This window comes from Panthera tigris, chromosome D1 (assembly GCF_018350195.1).
Source record: "Panthera tigris isolate Pti1 chromosome D1, P.tigris_Pti1_mat1.1, whole genome shotgun sequence".
In the NCBI taxonomy this organism is placed as follows: Eukaryota; Metazoa; Chordata; class Mammalia; order Carnivora; family Felidae; genus Panthera; species Panthera tigris.
The window spans coordinates 104,666,588-104,685,622 of NC_056669.1; the positions used below are offsets into that span (position 1 = coordinate 104,666,588).

The 19,035-nt window shown below is 59.0% G+C and overlaps 1 protein-coding gene across 3 annotated transcripts; it reads left to right on the plus strand.

Moving 5' to 3' along the window:
- Window positions 1–6,221: 6,221 nt before the first annotated feature.
- PPP1R32 (protein phosphatase 1 regulatory subunit 32) lies at window positions 6,222–14,492 on the plus strand. Of its 3 annotated transcripts, none has more exons than XM_042958126.1 (14): window positions 6,222–6,328; window positions 6,831–6,973; window positions 7,493–7,691; window positions 7,897–8,050; window positions 8,775–8,903; window positions 9,543–9,606; window positions 10,051–10,163; window positions 10,776–10,835; window positions 10,972–11,058; window positions 11,601–11,714; window positions 11,796–11,890; window positions 13,508–13,672; window positions 14,139–14,220; window positions 14,365–14,492. In XM_042958126.1, exons 2-13 carry the CDS (start codon window positions 6,865–6,867, stop codon window positions 14,206–14,208), a joined length of 1,359 nt encoding a protein of 452 aa, XP_042814060.1. In that variant the 5' UTR covers window positions 6,222–6,328; window positions 6,831–6,864; the 3' UTR covers window positions 14,209–14,220; window positions 14,365–14,492. The 3 variants fall into 3 exon arrangements, with proteins under 3 accessions (XP_042814060.1, XP_042814059.1, XP_042814061.1); XM_042958125.1 differs by having other exon boundaries at window positions 14,395–14,492; XM_042958127.1 differs by lacking the exon at window positions 10,972–11,058 and having other exon boundaries at window positions 14,395–14,492.
- The last annotated feature ends 4,543 nt before the right edge of the window (window positions 14,493–19,035 follow it).

Here is a 19,035-nt window from a genome sequence, read left to right on the forward strand (position 1 = left end):
AGGCCCCAAAGTCAGACCTAGTAGCCTCTGATCCCCAGCCTGGGCCATCCTCGGGGCTGCGGAGCCCTTGAGCGGGACGGCCCCCACCAGCCACCCTGCTACCCCCATCCTGTGGACAAGCGGGCCCTGTGGGCTTGGCCATTGCCCCCATCAGCCCTTCCTGCCATGATCCTCTTTATGCCGTGTCTCCAGCTTCAAATTACTCTACCCCAGGTCACTGAGATCCCAGTGATCCCACAGTGGGAGGCACCTGGCCTGGGTGGGGTGTGTCAGGTGGGCTCAGAAGCATCCTGATTCAGAAGCAGTGTTCCTGTCGGCAGAATGAGGGCTTTGGGGAGCTCGGTGCCACAGACCCCGTGGCCTCTGTGGCCACATCTCAGGGTCTGGGCCAGGAGACATGGCCAGTAGGGGGTCCAGCTGGTCCCAAAGCGGGAGTGTGGGCGGAGCCGAGGCAGAGCCCCCACCGCCCTCCCCTGGAACAAGCGGAAGGACCTTGAAAGAGAATGGGCTGGGGTGCTGCTATCACACAGGGGAGGGCCTGGAGGAGGAGGTGCAGAGGTAGCTGTCATTTCCACGTCTGTTTGAAGAACGAGTTCTGAGGCCCTGAAGCCAAAGAAACAACACATCTCAAACTTAAGCAAGCAAATCCGTTCTGGCCCAGCGCCCTTCGATTCACAGGCAGCAACACCAGAGAGGGTGATGAACTAAGGAAAGTCACACAGCACTATTTGTGCCACAGCTGGGCATCAAACCCAAGTTCTGGAAGAGGCTCAGAAAGGAGCAGGGATGCGACCTGGTCTCACTCAAGACATCAGCCTTCCTGCCCCGTCCTCTCCCACCTGAAGGGTTCAGCCCAGGCCTTCCCTGGGGGCAACACTGATCCAATCCCTCCTCCCCCACCACCCCCTGGTTTTAGTGCCAGCCCGAAGCCAGGCAACATTCCCTTTGGGGCCGCCCCAGCCTCTAGCATAGGGACTTCGAGAGCCGACTCTTGATTTCAGCTCCGGTCATGATGTCACAGTTCCTGGGGTGGAGCCCACGTCAGGCTTGGGATTCTCTCTCCTTCTCTCTCTGCCCCTTGCCTGCTTGAATGCATGCACGCATGCTCTCTCTCTGTCTCTCTCTCTCAAAAAAAAAAAAAAATTAAAAAGCTAAAACATTTAAAAATTGTGGTAAAATATACATAACATAAAATTTACCATCACAACCATTTTAAAGTGCACAGTTTAGGGGCGCCTGGGTGGCTCAGTCGGTTGAGTGCCCGAGTTCAGCTCAGGTCGTGATCTCACGGTTCGTGGGGTCGAGCCCCGCGTCAGGCTCTGTGCCGACAGCTCGGAGCCTGGAGCCCGCTTCGGATTCTGTGTCTTCCTCTCTCTCTCTGCCCCTCCCCTGCTCACACTCTGTCAATCTCTCTCTCAAAAAGTAAATAAAATAAACATGTAAAAAAATGGCATTAAATACATCATAATATTGCACAACTCTCCCCACCACCCATCTTCAGAACCTTTTCATCTTCACCCTGTCGGTGCAAAGCCCAAAGGCTCGAACTCACGGACTGTGAGATCATGACCGGAGCCGAAATCAAAAGTCGGAGGCTTAACCGACTGAGCCACCCAGGCGCCCCTTAGCACAATTTTTTTCAAAAGGAGAACAAAGTCCCCTCTCCCTGCCACCCCCAGTTCCCCGCTCCGCTGCACCCCAGAGCCCTGCTTCCCACTTCTCAGTCATCGTGGCCAATTTGGATGATTTTAAGGCTTTCTTCTGTAGATTTTCACCCCGAGGCATCTAGCACAGGCCAAGGAGCTGAGTGAGAGAGAGGGCAGGGGAGGCACGCGTCTCAGAAGAGAAAAACCATCATCAAACCTGAAAACCCATTTTCAGATTTTGACAACAGCTTGGAGAACCTTCTAGTTCAACCCATGAGGCAAGAGCAAAGCGGCCACCAGCATGCCCCTCAGAGCCAGGCTGTCTGGATTCAAACAGTAACTCTTCCCCCATTAGCTGTGTGACCCCGGACAAGTCACACAGGTTCTCTGGGCCTCAGTTTCTTCATTTATAAAATGCAGGTGCTGATGCTATGACTCCCACCCAGGAGCACATCTCACCGTGGCGGGGTTCGAATGTGTTCATACATGCGAGGCACTTAGAACACTGCCTGGTACCAAATAAAGCCTGAAAGAGAGTTTGCTATTATTGTCATCCAGATTCAGGTGAATTCAAACTTGAATGCCTTCTGGGATGGAGAACTCACTCCCCACTAGGACTACCTGTTCCCCCATTAGAAGGTTGGGTGTGTCAGGAAGTTTTTCCCTCCTTGAACTTCTCCTGATAAAAGCCCTGGTCCTGCCCTCTGAGACCTGTCATAAAGACACACGTCAATCCGGGGTGCCTGGGTGGCTCAGTCAGTTAAGCGCCCAACTTGATTTCTGCTCAGGTCATGATCTCACGGTTCATGAGATCGAGCCCCGCGTCGGGCTCTGTGCTGACAGTGCGGACCCCGCTTGGGCTTCTCTCTCTCCCTCTCTCTGTCCCTCCCCCCTCTCGAGTGCTCTCTCTGTCTCTCAAAATAAATAAACTTAAAAAAAAAGACACGTCAATCAAAGACAAATGACACCTGCTTGGTGCTGTGCTGCCTCGTTCGCCTGAGTTGATCTTCCTTTGGGGAGCCAAAGCCCACGCAGCCCAGAGCGCAGTGTGCAGATGTCTGTCCCCATTCAGGGCCTTCCCCTCATTGGTCCCAGCTAAGGAGTTCCGTGTGCCAGGGCCCCAAAATGTCCTCTAACTGGTTCCTGAGCCTCAACCTTCCAGGCTTCAGAGGGGAGGCAGCTGCTGGTGTCCAGGGCCAGCCCCAGTGTGTCTGTAGCTCTGCCTCCTCGAAGGAGGGAAACAGGGCTGAATCTTGCTGCTCAGGACCAGGCAGGCCTAGAAAGGAGAAAGAGGTGGCCCATCTGGCCGGGGCGGTCTGTCCCTTTGGGAGATCACAGAGCTCAGCCAAATGGTGTGAGAGCCCACTGCTATAGTCCCAGCACCTGACAGAGAATTTCCAGCACATTCTAGCCGGCTTGGTGCGGATTCTGGGATCAAAGCTGGCTCTACGCCTTCCTGCCTATAAAGTGGGGATAATAATAACAGTTCCTGTCTTCTGGGGCCGGACTGAAGAGTGAAGAGACAACCCAGCTCTCCACCTGCACAGAAAATGCTCGATAAATGGGAACAGCATTGGGAAGATGGGCTGAGGCGGGCCCTGGATTTTTCCCACTTTAAATCTGGAAGGATCCTTTAGTCCGTTGCTTCCTCTTACAGATAGAAAGATGAAGGCGTGGGGTGCCTGAGTGCCTCAGTTTCTTAAAGCGGTGAACACTTGATTTCGGCTGTGGTCGTGATCTCGTGGTTGGTGGGATCGAGCCCTGCGTGGGGCTCTGCGCTGAAAGGGGGGAGCCTCCTTGGGACGCGCGCTCTCTTTCTCTCTCTGCCCCTCCCCTGCGCATACTCTCTCTCTGTCTCTCAAAATAAATAAAGAAACTTAAAAAAGAAAAGAAAAGAAATACGGAGGACGCCCGCTGAGAGGTCCGAAAGTCACACAGCAATTCGGTTACCACTGGGGAGCGGCACCTGGTAAACTGCCCGGAGGTTCCTGCTCCTTCTAGGCTCCGGCCCTTGCCCTCCCCGAGCGCTCCTTGCCAGGTCGGCCCCGTCTGTTCTGGAGGGCAGGGGAGGCAGGGTGGTGTGTGGCCGGGGCGATGGGGGCCCTGCACCCTCCTCAGGGCGCTCCAGGAGCCCCCCAGCCCTATGAAGGCGGCACCTGCTGCACATCTTGCAGTTCCCTCTGGCAGCCGCTGGGTGTCGCCACACAGCAAAGAAACAAAAACAAAAACAAAAAAACAGGTCGCGGGCGCCCAGACCTAAGGGGAGTTGGGTCTGGGAGCAGACACCTCCCTGAATTCCTCCGCATCCTCTGTGGGCTCCAGCCCGGGCTGTCTCCGGCAGCTCTAGAGTTTCCCTCGCAGCGCTCCCGACTATTTCAAACCTCTCGCCACCTCCTCTGCCCCCGCCAGCTGCTAAAAGGAAAACCTGGCACAGCCTCTCCCGGCCGAGTGCTTCCTCCCCACACAGTGCTCCGGCCACCAGGGACCCATCGCGGCTCCGAGCATGCCAGTGCTACCCACCCTCGCCCTCGCAGGGCCATCCAGGTGGCGAGCCCTCCCTCCTCTCCACCTACCGCCTGCTAGACACTGCGCCTAGAGTATCTCAAGTGCTTTACAATGTACCACAACCCCATAGGCAGGTACCATTTTCCAGAAGGGGAAACTGAGGCACAAGTAACACGCATGGAATCTTAGTTATTATGTGGTAGAGCCAAGGGCTTATGCCATCAGGCTTCAGGGTCCGAGCTCTTCCTTGTAACCACTTTTCTATGCACACTTTGGGGAGGGCCACTGCATCCCTCCATCCTGAGGACGCATGGCGGTCTTACTCTCCTTTGTGGTTCGTGGATGGAGCTCACCCGAGCCTCCGCCATCAGACTGGGAGAGCAGGGCTGTGCGCTTTCGCTTCTGGCCTCGCAGCTTCTGATCCCTGAACAGAGTTGTTCCTCTGGTGGGTCTCCCCTTGGCCCCGGGGCACCTCTGGGTCCAGGGCCCCTCTGTGGGGGTCAGGTGTGGTCACAAGCTGGCAGGTCCAGTCACTTGAGGCTGAGGGCAGCCAGGGCACCTCCTGGGTGGGGCGGCCCCCTTTCCCTCGGCATTGTCTTCATTCACACCTCGCTTTCCCCTAGCTGTCGGGGTGTTCTAGAGCCAACGCACCCCAGCTCGTGAGAGAGCAGAAGGCAAAACCTCTAGGAAATTTATGAGCTGATTGCCGAACTCGGCCACTGTTAAAAATCCAATGATAGAAACTTACAATCGAATCAATTACATTAAAAACGAAGCAATACATATTCGACGTCATCCCCTCCTTATTACGTTCCTACATTTGTCTGCCATTCGTGGTCTGGAGGCTACTTCGGTCTACTGGCTCTGGATGTGCAAGGCCTGTATGGTGGGGGCTGTGTAGGGGGTTGAGTATGACTTCCCATTTCCCTGCTTAGTGACATGGCCCTGGCAGTTTGAAAGCAGAAATGGGCAAATGCTACACATCAGGGCTCCCCATCCCCCAGCACACCCCCAGAAATCAAGTTGTTAAACATTTGCAAGCCTGAAAGCACCTGTGGGGCAGATGGGCCGGCCCAGAGGGAGCAGGGACTTCGGAGTTGGCTGACGCCCGTCTTAATCCTTCGCCAACTCTGAGGCCTGGGCAATGTCCCTGGGCCTCACCTTTCCCGTCTGCAAAATAGGCTGAGGGGCGCCTGGGTGGCTCAGTCGGTTAAGCGTCCAACTTCAGCTCAGGTCATGATCTCACAGTTTGTGATTTCGAGCCCCGCGTTGGGCTCTGTGCTGATGGCTCAGAGCCTGGAGCCCGCTTTGGATTCTGTGTCTCCCTCCCTCTCCTCCGCTCATTCTCTCTCTTTCTCTGTGTCTCTCAAAAAATAAACCTTTAAAAATAGGCTGAGAATAGCAGCTTTGAAAAATTGAGCATCAACTGTCTTCCGGGAGCTGAATACATTAAGAGGATGGGCACCTCACTAAAGGTGACACGTCCGGTTTGAGCTCCACTCTCAGGGGCTGTGGCCTATTGGCCCTGTGATCGTGGTGCCCAGTTCACAGGGTGGTTTGGGGGGGATTGTCTGAGGTGACGTGTGTAAAAGAGCTTGGCACCGATCTGGCTCAAGTAATTCACCGAGAGGCTTACGGGTGGGATCTGGACCCGCCCACGTTCGAGTCTCAATTCTTGGGTTCCCGAGATCTCTGGCCAGTCCAGGCACTGCTGTCTTGGCCTCATATTCCCCACGTGAAAAGAGGGATAATAATAGCTACCTTGAAGAGCCACTCAGAGCACTGGAGATAAAGGATGTAAAGCATCTGCCGAGGAGTGCATACCCAATAAGCGTGAGTGGTTGTTTGAGATTATCTTTAATTTCTTGTCACTCAGACAGCAACTCTGCCCAGCTCTGCCCAGGGAAGCCGGGGGTGGGGGGTGGGGACCAAAGGAGGCAGGACCTTGCCTGGGCAGCGCCCCCCCCCCCCCCATCCTGGCCAGGTCAGCCTCTCAGTGGGCCCGGGGCTCTAGAAGGGCTTCCGAGGCGTGGGGACGCTGTTGCTAGGCACCGGTTGCTAGGCAACACACTGTTTCTCCTGGCCTGGCCACCTCCCAGAGGGCCTGGGCTTCTCTGGAGCAGCTCCTGCCTCCCGAAGCCTCTCTCACCAGACCTCAGAGCCACAGCAGAGGGCAGGTGAGGGTGGGGCCAGCTGTGGTTGGGCCCCAGGAGGGCTGAGCCAACTTCCTCCAGCAAGGCCCAGGAGCTGGAGGAGAGACGAGCCCGGGGCTGGGAGTGAGCTCTGGAGCCCGGGGGGCCAGGAATCCCCAGGTGGGAGGGTGTCTGTCCATTCAGTCCGCAGAGGAGGCCATGAGGGGACTGAGATCAGGAGCTGGCAGTCGGCCACCTATTATGAGCGAATTCTTCATCTTCTGGAAGCTCGGTTTCCCGGCTATACCCTGGGGAGATGACAACAAGGTGTGGGGAAGGCGAAACGAGTGCATACGAGTGAAGGGTTGACAACGAGGACTCTTTTCTTTGGGGTGCGGGTGTCGGTGGAGAGGGACAGGCCGAAGGGGAAGGCACTGGCTGGGTGGGGTTCGAGCTTCACCTCCATGGTCTCCGCAGTCCGGGCCTGAGCCAGGCTCGGGGCCTTTGGGCTGCTGACCTGATGGGGCTCCTTGTGTGTCCTTCCTAGGTGCCCCCCCCTCGGGGCCCTGCCCCACAGCATCATGATGGGGAAACTCCCCTTGGGGGTTGTGTCCCCTTACGTAAAGATGAGTTCAGGAGGCTGCACGGATCCCCTGAAATTCTACGCCACCACCTACTGCACAGCCTATGGTGAGGACCCCTTTGGGCAGGAGCCCCCCCACCCCCCCTTCCCGGACCCGAGGCAGGATGGGAGGAGGCCCTCCCACTGGGAGAGGAGCAGCCTGTCCAGCCTGTCACCACTCGGAGCGACTCCAGCATGCCGAGGTCCCCCAAGGAACCTCCCAAGGACCGTGAGCCTCCCAAGGACTGTGTCCACACCTGTACTGTTGGGCTGGCTTTGCCCTGCTGTCCCCGTCCCCCTCCCCCCCCATTCCATCCTGTGATTCTGCCACACTGACCTTGTCCCCACCTCGTCGTTTCTATTTCCTGCTGCCATGGTCTCGAAGGGCCAAGCTTTCATGGCTCCTGTCACACTTGTTCCAGCCCCTGGCTCTATGCCTTCTCCATCCCAAGGGGCCTGGGCCCCTGTGTGTGTGTGTGTGTGTGTGTGTGTGTGTGTGTGGAGGGGGGGGGTTGCTGGGAGGCCCTGCTCACTGCTTTTCCACTCCGCTGACCCTTGGTCCTGTCTTCTCGCTCCCCCTCTGACAGGTCAGGAGGAGTTCAGGCCCCGCATGGGCAGTCACGAAGGCATAGGCTACAAATCAAATTACCGTCCTGTGGTCTCATACCAGGCCAATCTCGATGCCCTGGACAACCCGGCCATGGGGCACGGTCCGTACAATCCCTTCTCACCCCCTGCTCCGCTGAGCCTTAGCTCTCAGGGCCATCGAAGCTCATCAGACCCACTGTAAGCTCCGTGCGCAGACGCCCTGACCCTTGCCCGGCCTAGGTCTGGGACCCTGGGGCACTCGGGGCGCAGCGCCCGGCCTGGGGCCCAAAGGCAGGTGGACTCCTGCGGGAGGTTCGAGGGGAGTGGGAAGCTTCTAGAGATAAGCACAGCAGCCTCCACGTGGCCCTGGTGGTAATCGCTCCCGCTCCTGCCCCACCCTCAGGGAACAAGTCCGCCCCAATTTCCAGTCAGTGACCAGTCAGAGTTACCGCCCCCTGGAGGTGCCTGATGGCACATACCCGCTGCCCTGGAACATACACCAGACCAGCTCTGGCTATTCTTGGGAGAAGCCCAGCGAGGCGACCCCCACTAAAGAGGTCAGTGCTGGGCTAGGGGCAACCCCCGGTGGGGGGGAGAGGGGGAGCCCAAGGCTGGGGTAGAGGAAGAGCCGAAGGGAAGAAAGGGTGAGGATCCCTCCGGCAGGGCGAACTGCACCACCAAGGGCTGGTCAAGGCTGAGATGACTGGGCACAGGGGAGCCACATGGGGGCTGGGAGTCGAATCACCTTTACCACCTTCATTCATTCAACCAGATTGTTCTGAACGTCTCTTCTATATATGAAGGCGCAAGTGCTGGGGGGGAAAAAGGCAGGGGGTGCAGCAGAAGTGAAGGGGTTGCAACGGCAAAGCAGGAGGGTCGGAAAAGAGCTTGCTATGGGGACGTGAGTCAAAGAGTCAAGGGAGGTTAGTGTGCCTCTAAATGCAGCGCTGTGAGAGATAGAGAGTTCCAGGCAGCGCAGACAGCACGTGCAAAGGCCCTGCGGTGCGAGTGTGCGATGTGACAAAGAACAGCAGGGAGGCAGATGGCTGCAGCCAAGTGAGGAGCCGAGGTCCTCGCAGGTGGCTGTCAGGCCATGGGATTCTACTCCCAGTGCAGTGGGAAGATTGCAGGGCTCTGAGCAAAGGAGGGACGTGACCCAACTTCATTATAAAGGGGCCCCTCGGGCTACAGATACTCCATAGGGGTCAAGGGCAGAATCAGAGTTGAGAAGTGACTGCCATCGCCTCACCTGGAGAGTGACTGGCCGCTTCTCCTTCCCAGGTCAGGAAGGTCCATTTCGACACCCAGGACTATGGGCCGCAAGCCATCATAGGGCTGGAACCCAGGGACATGCCCCTGCTCCACCAGCAGCAGGGCAAGGGCTCGCTGGAGTGGGAGAACTCCCGGCATGTGAGTGGGCAGCCCCCAGTAAGGGCTGTGCCCTGGGCAGAGGGGCCAGACCCACCCCCTTCCCCTCCCGGAGACATGTACCTGCTCTGACTCACCCTGAAAGCCAGCTAAATAAAGGTGGACTCAGCATACCTAGAAACAGTGGGGAGAGCCAAGGTCATTTGTTATTTCCCAGACTGCATCAGAGCGGTCCTCCCAGGCTTCCTTACTCGTGTCTTGGGACTTGACCCCAGGGGCCCCTTCCCTCCCCTCTCCCATGCAGACCTGTTCAGCCTTGGGCGGTTAATTGTGAAGTAAGCACCCATTTTTCTTCCCTCAGCCTCTCTCCTTGCTTTGGGCCCCCTCCTAGTCTGGGTCCCAGGGCTCTGGGCCCCCTGTTCATTCCTGGGAGTCCAGTGTGAGATGTCACAGTTGGCACTGCCACAGGGGAACCGTGTTCTCATGGTGGAATTTATGGGGCTCGGGTGCCCCATCAGAGACAGATTTGGGTCAGGAGCGCTGTGCTGGCCCTCCCTGCTCAGAACAGGCCACACAGGTCTACTCAGAGCACAGATAACTGAAGAGCCACCACTGCCACCAGCCGCCTCGTGGGCCCTGTTCTCTCTTACGTCCCCCCCCGGCTCACCTTCTGTGTTCCAGGGCCCGCGCTTCATGACTTCTGAGTACAATTCCAAGTATCTCAAGGAGACTTCAAACCAGCCAGGTAGGCACACGTCTGAGCTCACGCCTCTCTCCCACTATATTACCCTACACCTGAGCCCTAGGAGAGACGCCAGGGGACCCGGATGAGCTGGCACAGGACAAAGAAGGCACCAGCGGGAGAAAAAAGGACACACAGGCAGCTAGGGGGAGACGTGCCTTAGTGCCAATCCCCCAAGGACACCTCACTCGCTTAGGAGGGCTGTTGAACCTGACCATAGACGCCTCCTGGCTCATCAGCCCTGCCCTTCCTTCTCCTCTTCTCCTCTCCCCTCTCGCTGTCTATCTTGGACTCTGAAGTCTTCCAGATGCCCACGATCCTGTAGCTTGGGCCTCCAGACCCTTGGAGCCAGCTCTGTGCCCGCTGGCTGGGACACTGAGCCTCTGGAGGCCATGTGGGCAGGGCCAGGTGGGGCTGGGGACAGCACAGGGGGGATGTCTTTTGCAGATCTCTTGCAGAAGATATCAATTGGCTCCAAGGAGGAGACTGGCTTCACCGAAGAGTCTACCAAGAACCCCATTGGCTTCCAGCCACCCTCCCAGACCGTCCCTGGGGACCCGGTAAGTCAGGCTGCTGCCCACTAGGACCTCAGGGTGACTTCTAGCTTCTTTAAAAGTGTGAGTTGGGGCGCCTGGGTGGCTCAGTCGGTTAAGCGTCCGACTTCAGCTCAGGTCACGATCTCACGGTCCGTGAGTTCGAGCCCCGTGTCGGGCTCTGGGCTGATGGCCCAGAGCCTGGAGCCTGCTTCCGATTCTGTGTCTCCCTCTCTCTCTGCTCCTCCCCTGTTCATGCTCTGTCTCTCTCTGTCTCAAAAATAAATAAACGTTAAAAAAAATTTTTAAAAAATTAAAAAAAATAAAAGTGTGAGCTGCGGAACCCTTTGTTCAAACACAAGATGAATGAGTGTGGGTAAAAACCACCGCTTTGGTCCAGCCCCCCCACGGCCCCATTTTATGGATGAGGAGACTGAGGTCCAAAGAGGAGAAGGGGCAGAGAGCCAATGTTTGGACAAGAGTTCAGACCAGAGCCCTGGCCTGCTGATTCCCGTTCAGCATTGTTCTCCCCAAACTCTTCCCTTTCCTCAGTTGCCCCAATGATACCCACTTGTGAGCCCTCCCCTGCACGCAGGACAAGGGGCCGCTGCTTATGTTCCTCTGGGGGCCTCTTTCCAGGTCCTCCACCCTGGCCGGAACGTCACCAGGTCCGACTTTCTCCCCATGACCCACATTCGTGTAAGCTGAGCTGGTGGGGGTGAGGGCTGTCTGACCCACAGCCTGGGGTCCTTCTGTGGGGCCATTAGGACACTACCTGGAAGGGTGTGGGGGGAGCAGGCACGCCGTGGTGCCAGTGGCTGCATTCCTGCTACAGGGGGATGAGTTCCTGCCTGTGCTGGCCAGAGGCTCCGAGCGGGAAACAGGCTACAGCCGAGTGAATGAGAGGTTGCTGAACCCCAGAGTGAGTGGCCTTCTGCGGGGGGGTGGGGTGCTCCCTCAGAGCAGGAGCACTCTACGGGAGGAGACAGGGAGGTCTCTTGGGCGCAGTGGCATTTGGGCACTAAAGAATGGGAAGAATCGGGATGTTTTGGATGTCCTGGTGGAGGAGTAAAGGCCTAGGAAGCTGGAAAGTGAGGCGTGTCTTTGTTTTTGTTTTTGTTTATTTTGAAAGAGAGAGAGAGAGGAACAGAGGGGGGAGAGAGGGAGAGCATGAGCAGGGGAGAAGCAGAGACAGAGAGAGAGAGAATCCCAAGCAGGCTCCGCACTACCAGTGCAGAGCCCGACGCAAGGCTCAAACTCATGGCTCGTGAGCCGAAACCAAGAGTCGGACGTTCAACCGACTGAGCCACCCAGGCATCCCGAGGGGTGTCTTTCAAACCAGGAATTTGGTTTGTCTGGAGGGGGAAGGGCGAGGCCCCAGGGCCACATCTGCCTACGCTCCCTCTATCCTTGGTTCCTCGGCCTGGCCACCGGCCACCTTTCTTTTGGCTCTGTCCTCTGCAGGTGCCCCCACCCGGCCCACGGCCTAGCAGCGTGAGCCACGGGCAATTCCAGCCCCCCCAGCGGGTGCAACAGACCAACGTTGCCCTGCTTGGCAGGGAGACTGTGGGAAACAAGGTGAGGCCGGGGTGCCCAGCCCCACTCCCGAATCTCCACCCCGTCCCGGCCTGACACGTCCCCTCTATACCTCTTGTGCAGGAGCCCACAGGGTTCAGCCTTAACAACCCCAGCTACATCCGGAGCCCCTATGACCCAGACATGGATAATCAGTACCTGACCACCTACAACCAAGGGTAAGCCCCCCTTCCCCGTGCAAATCGACGGCCGTGACGCTGACGTGCGGTTTGTAGACAGACACTGAGACAAGTCACGAGCTCACAAGTCTGTGAGGTAGACCAACACTGAATCAATGTGGGTTCCCCCAGAAGCAGCCCCGGAGCCAAGGATTTGAGTGCCAGCCTCTTACTGGGGAGCGTGGGGGAGTGGGAAAGTGGTATGGGGAGAGGAAGGCAGCCCCGAGCGAGTGTGGTATCAGCCAGATATCCCGCGGGAAGACTCCAGAAAACGTGCAAACACACAACCCGGGATCATCCCAGCCAAGCGGGGAGAGAGCTAGGGGGCTGATACCTCCACACCCATCGGTCGTTAGTTAAGGGCTGTCCCCAGGGACCATACTAAGAATCCCCGGTACCTCCTTGCTCAGGCAAAGGGAGCTGTAGCAGCCTCTGGGATGCCTTCCTCTGCACTTCTCTCTGATGCAATGCAGGCCATCGATGCCCAGGCTGGTGGGCGGGGGGAGAACAAGGGGGCTCAAGGGGGCCCGGGTGGGACAATATCCCATCTGCTAAGATCCTACATCCAGTCCATGGCAGGCGGGCTCTGTGCTCCCCAGAAAGTAAGCTCTGTGCCGAGCATCAGGGAGGGCTTCCAGGAGGAAGTGGCCCTAGAGCCGTTGGGAAGGGCTCCTGGGGCCAGGACTGGATGGGGAGGGCATTACAGGGGTGGGATCAAGGAGGTGTAATTCTCTGGACAAAAGCCTCCTAGCACAACATCTGCCCTCTGTGTGTCCGCCTGTGTCCACACTGCCCCCCAATTCCTTGGTCTCCCAAGATGCCTCCCATCCTCGGGCTAACTCCCCTCTTTGGGATGTGGACTTTGAAGCTCAGAGGGGGGAAGTGACGCCGGAGCCACACGGCAGAGCCGTGATCTGTTCCAGGTCCCACGGAGGGCGAGGGGGAGGGGCTGAGACTCACTCTGGGTTTTGGGGGACAACAGTGTCCCTGCAAATGCCCTCGTCCTGTGGCTGCTCTGGCAGAACCTCTGCCCCAGCCAGCTCTGTGGGGTCCTTCTCCCACCGCCCCCCCCCCTCGGCTTTCCTGAGCTCCTGCCCGTTGTCAGGCACGCTGCCCTTCCCCAGGGGTGGTAACCACTGATTTTCCCACTTACCTGTCTGCACCCCTACTTTGTAAGCCCCAGGGCGGGGCCCACATCATACTCCGGGCACTTTCAGAGCCTGGCCCAGTTCTCAGTGAATAGTAGCAAAACGGAAACCAAGTGGATCCCCTGGAGAGAAACGAAGGAGGGGGTCTCCACTCCCCACCCCTGAGGTGTTCACAGGCCGGGGAGGGAGGTGCACTTAAAGGGTCCTTTACGTTCCCAAGTGCTGGCTCGGCATGGGGGGCTGCACAAAGGAGGGCCATCCAGCTCACGGCAGAGCCAGCGTCCCCCATGCGAGCAGGGGCTCAGGGAGAGCCCGGCAGAGGGCACAGCGTGGGCAAAGGTAAAGAAGCTGGAGGGATCGGAGGCAGTCTGCCCTGCTGGATTCAAGATTCCCGTCCCGGAAGGGCAGAGAGGCCGCAGAGGTGGGCAGAGGCCGACTTATAGCCAAGAACCCCCTCCCTGTGCTGCAGGTACTTTGAGAACATCCCTAAGGGTCTGGACCGAGAAGGCTGGACCCGAGGTGGCATCCAGCCCCAGAAGCCTGGAGGCTACGCCCTCAACCAGCCGGTCACCCGCATGGAGGCCACCCCCACCCCCACGGAGAGCCTACGGCGCCTGCACCCCCACGTGGGAAGGTAGCTGGCCCTCTCTCCCCCCTTTGCCCTTTGCCGAATCCAGGCCTTTCCCCAGCTTCTGCCCTCCCTCACTCCCTCCCTCCATCCGTCTGTGTCTGAGAGGCCCCTTTCCTCTCTCAGGTTTGTTCACTGCTTTTCCTGCTATCCCCTTCTCCCCAGCGACCCCTCCCTCTGTGGGGGCTGCCCTCCACCCTCCCTGTTCCCATCCCCATCCCGGAGGCCAGCACCTGCTCCCTGCCTGGCTGCGTGGGGGGTGGGGACAAAGCTGAATGGACTGTGGTTCAGCCTCACTCTGACTCCTTTTGGCTCAGGTCAGTTTCCCCCAAATTACATTTGTAAGACAGTGGCCCAGAGTTGGCGGGCAAAAGAGCGTTTGTGGCTTGGCCAACCGGGCTGAAGGCTGCCCCAGGGGAGGGGCAGGCAGAGCAGAAGGTCCCACCCGGCCCCGCTCCCCCCTCCCCTGCAGAACCCTGATCGCGGAGGACCCCTTCTACCGAGCTGTGCCTCCCAGCAGCCACTTTGCCACATCCAGCTGAGCCTGAGTCTGGGTAAGGGGCTCCCCTGCGGGGCCGGCCCCACTTCCCCTGCCCTGGGACAAGCAAGCCCTGATGGAGACCCTGTCCCAGAGTGGGGGGGGGGGTGGGAGACTGGGGACCTCTCAGGGTGGAGGAGTGCCCAGAGCCACCCTGCAGCCCCTCAGGGGGCATCTCCGCTCCCCACAGGTTTGCCAACCCAGCTGGACAGGAGCGGATTCCCATCCCTTCCCCTGCTGGGACTCCCCTGGCTACTTTCCTAATGAAATAAAGAGCCTTGAAGCGGGTCAGCACGTCTAGTCCCTGCCAGGGGAGCTGGGGAAGGATTGGGGAGGGGGCGGCCAGAGTGTTGCAGTTGGGTGGCCGGGGCGGCGGCGGGGAGGGGGGCGTGCTGGGCGGCAGGGCCAACTCTGGAGTCAGGGAGGTCGTGTTGGACTCACTGTGATGCTATGGACCCAGACACAGTTTCCTCTTCGGTCAAGGGGTCTCCTACAGCCTGTGCTGAGGGCTCAGTCAGTGTTGGGTGGGGGTGGGGGGGGAGGAAGCCCCAGGAGGGAGCAGGTGGGACAGAGTAGGGGGAGGCAGAGGGGGGACAGAGACGGGTCTAGGAAGAATATGTTTATAAAATGGGACAGGGGAATCTGAGCAGGACTTCCAGGGTCCTTCTGAGTCCCACACTGGATGGTTTAAAAGAGAAGGGAGGACCGAGGGGAAGGCAGTCATAGAGATCTCTCCCCAGAGACGGATGGAGAGAGGTCTGAAACTGGATGGACACCTGGACAGTGACACAGGAAGGAGTGGAGGCTGGTTGAAAAACCTGGTGCCTCGGGGCAGCCCTTTTGTGAGAATTAAAACGAGTGTCCCCCACCCCCCGCTCCGCCCACCGCTCCTCAAGAGGGAACTTCTCTTGGGAAGTAAACGCCTTCCTTCCTCCAGAAGCTGTAGCCTAACACCGGGGCCGGCAAGGCAGAATCTGGGCTGCCTCTCAGTGCCTGTCCCCTCCGCCAGGTGCATTTGCACAGTGCACAACTGTACAACTGTATGCTGTGGCCCCACCAGCGCCATCTCCTCCTTATATTAAGGGAACTCTGGCCCCAGAAAGAGTGCACGAGTGGCTTGAGGTCCCCAGGGTAGAGAGGCAGCAGCAGCCCCAGGCTTGGCTGTCCCCTGCACCTTTCAGGCTGGCCTGCGTGCAGAGGGGCAGACTCAGTGGTCTAGCAGCTGCCCCCTCCCCCACCCCTCAGTGGGTATCTGTGAGCCGCACTGCTGGCCCCCCCAGGCCTGGGTGTACCAGTAGTCTTGAGTGGCAGGCCCCGGGGGGCTGTCCTCACTCGGCCTGGCTGGGGCTCCATGTGGGATGTGGGTGGCTCCAGCTGGCTCCAGCACTGGAGGAGGGGACTGGGGACACAGAGTCTCTCAGCTACAAACCCAGCCAGACTCAGGACCCAGTGACAGCCGCCCAGACTGTGGGTGCGTCCTGCGGGTCCATGGCCTCCGGTACTGGGGGCAAGTTACCAAATCAGGGGTTGGCCAACTGGGCTGGGTGTCCGTTGTGGCCTGGCCACGGTGAGGTCAGGGGTGGGAAAGAGATCAACCAGCCCCTCCAGCCCACGGTCTCACACACACACACACACACACACACACACCCCGCTTCACATCTCCATTTCTTTCTTCCCCTCCAGTGTCCTTTTACAGCTCAGGTTTCCTGCTCACCCCTCCTCTGTCTGACTCAGTAAGGGATATGGTGTCGGGGACATTGGAGACTGATGACGCGCTCTCTCCATGGCCTCCCCCTCCCATTGTCCGGCACCCAGTTTCCAGGCCATGTGAGCTGGGGCCACCCCACGCTGTTTCCTGAGCTGGGAGCTAAGGACTCCACCCCAGAGAGGGGGCTGAGCAGCGCCCCTCTGCTCCCCTTAGCTCCTGCCTTCGCCCCCTGTGGCTTCTCTCCAGGAGCCCCATCCTGACCTCTCCGTTTGGATCCTGGACCCCAGCCCAAGAGGCTGCGTGAGGGCGGGGTGACCCAGGGCATGCGGTGGCAGAAAGCGGGTGCAAGAGGACCCAACGCCTAGCCTAGATGTTTCCGGAAGTCCTGCCCGGTACAGGGCACGGATGTCCCCATCTTCTAGATGAGGAGACAGACACAGAGGCGGCGCCATCGGCCACGGGTCGCGCAGCAGCAAGATCTGTGGGTGGGGGCCTGCTGGTAAGTGTGGGAGGGGGAGCCCGGACTGGCAGCAGCCTGGTGGGGGTGTGAGTCGCCTCGGAATCACACACGCCTTCCTGGCCTCTGCCCACCCCGCTAGGTTTCTCAGAGCAGGCCCCGTGGGGGAGGGTGTGTGAGCCGGACCGTGAATTAAACGGGCAGCACGGCCAGTTGTGGGCGCTGTAAGGGGCAAGGCCGTGGGCAAGGACACAGTGCAGGGGCCAGCTCAAGGCTAGGGAGCCCTTCTTTGACCTCCTCCTCAATGATGGGGCTCAACAAAGCCACAGAGGACGTCTGTCTTGTTCACAGTGGGGACTCCAAAGCCCAGGACAGTGCCTGACACATTTGCAGGTGTTCAGGAAGTATTAGAGAATGAATGAATGAATGAATGAACAACCGAGTGAATGAACACTGCCTGTCAGCAGAGCACCAGATTTGAGCTTCTGGGTGTCACTTGCCCTAGTCCCAGGATGTCAGTCATCCAGGCTTCCTGTGTATGTACAGGCCAGCAGCTGAGACCCTGCTGTGCCTACCCCCCACCCCTTGCACGGATGCCACAGCTGTGACCTCGCAGGACCTCTGAGTTTTAAGGCTCCGGGCCGCCTCTTCTCTTTGTATGTGCCCCCTTGCCCTCCCCTCAACCGTGCCCACCCTCTGACCAACCCCAACCAAACTCCCCTGTCCTGTCCTGAGGGCCTCACATTCTAATCTTGACGCCCCCCTGCCCCCCCGCCACTGGCCCCAAGACCAGGATCGGGTCGGTGCAAACCTCTCTGTGTCCCCAGGGGAGGAGGGGTAGATACTTTCCCCGCCGTGGCCACTCAGGTTACTGAAACCCCACTGAAGTGCTGGCCTTTGCCACAGCACACCTGCTCCGTGCTGTCAGGTGAGTGCGGGCGCGGATAACGTGGCTTTGTTTGGGGAGGCCCAGTCCCCTTGCCCCTCCGAGACGTGAGTCTTTGGCCCGGCCGCAGCCGGCCTCAGCCCAGAGCCTTTTCTTCTCCCCGGGCCCAGGCAGGCAGCGGAGCAAAGCTGTCCTGACATGAGCTCTGGAGACGGTCTGGGTTCGTACCCAGCTCTCCACAGCCTGCCACCCGCCGGGGAGGCCACTTGACCATTCTCAGCTGCAGTTAATAGCATTACCCACGTCGTCGTAGGCTAAACAAATGACAGGTATCGAGTGCTTGGCTGGCGAACAGTAGCTGGCTTGATGCTGGAGCAGAGGAACCAGAGGCCCACATAGGAGTGGGGACTTGGGACACTCACGGGGTCTGGCCGTCGTCTCGTCCCGCTTGGCCCGGGACAGGCGCCCTCAGGACCCTTGTCCGGGAGCAGCCCCCTCTTGGGTGCGTAATCCACCTGCACAGCCAGGAGGCCTAGGCCGCTCCTGTCGTGTCCCCAAGGCCAACTCCTGCCAGGCTCTCTGGCAAGCGGCCTGCCTCTTCCCTCACCTGGAAACCAGGGCTTGGGTGTTGAGGTGAGTCACTCTTAGTGGGTGCTGATTGTAGCTGCTACCAGAAGCTTCCTTCCCCTCCCCGCGGATATTCTAGAAGCCGTTCTGAGGTGTACAATGATGATGATTAACTTTATTAAGCCCCCACAGCCTGCTGGGTGCTGGGAATATTCCGTGGGCCTTCATTTTCTCAGCAAGAACACGGAGGGGCCTCCCTCGGGGGGGTAGTTTGGGGGTGCAGGTGGGTGCTGTGCTGACAGCTGCGGTGTGGGGGTGTGGAGGCCCGAGGCCTGATGGGACGGCAGGATTGGGAGGAACGCTGGGTGTCACGCCATCGGGCCCCACTCCTGACGCACGGGGACGTGTGTGAGGCCGCTGCCCGTCATGGCACTGTGGCAGCTGATGTTGACAGGTACCATCTGGCCGGGTCACGTGGTGACAGGAAGAGCCACCAGCTCACAAGCTTGACAGCTGGCCAGCTGGGAAAAGGCACCTGTCTGTGGGAACTGGAGGCCCCCGGGGGGGTGGGGGAGGGGGTTAGGAGGAAGCCTGCGTGGGAAGGACCGTGGGTTTGCTAAACCCAGACAGATGGAGGGCCCGAAACTCAGAATCCGATCCCCACTTTCCTCTCGGACCATCTGGAGGGCCACCCATTCTCGAGGAAATTTTCCCAACCGTCAAATACACAAGGGCAGAGGAGGAGCGGGACCCAGGATCCCACCCCCCCTTCCCCCACCTGGGAGCCTCCGTTCAAGGTCAGAGGAGAGCCTGCCGGTCTTTCGGGCCTTTGGACACTCCTTGCTTCTCACGAGGCTGCTCTGCCAAGAACGTTCTTGGAATCGTAAAGCTTCACTCCTGGAAAGACCTTTGTCATAACAGTTAACCTGGGCCAGACAGACGAGACAGCCTCCCAAACCACGCAGCTTGGTGAGCACACACTCGGGTCTCTGCGCTCTGAACACAAGGCCTTCCCCATGGTATCGCTGACCTGGGGCCCTTAAGTGGGCTGAAGTCGGGGCCTGGAAGCTTCCTAGGAGAACCGGGCATCTCCTTGGCAGCCAGCAAGGCGTGGGACTTGGTTTTCTTTGGCTGAAGGGGGAATGTGTGAGTAGGAGTGTGTGTTAGTGTGCGTATGTCCTCAGAGGTCCCCAGGTTAAAGGGACAGGTCAGA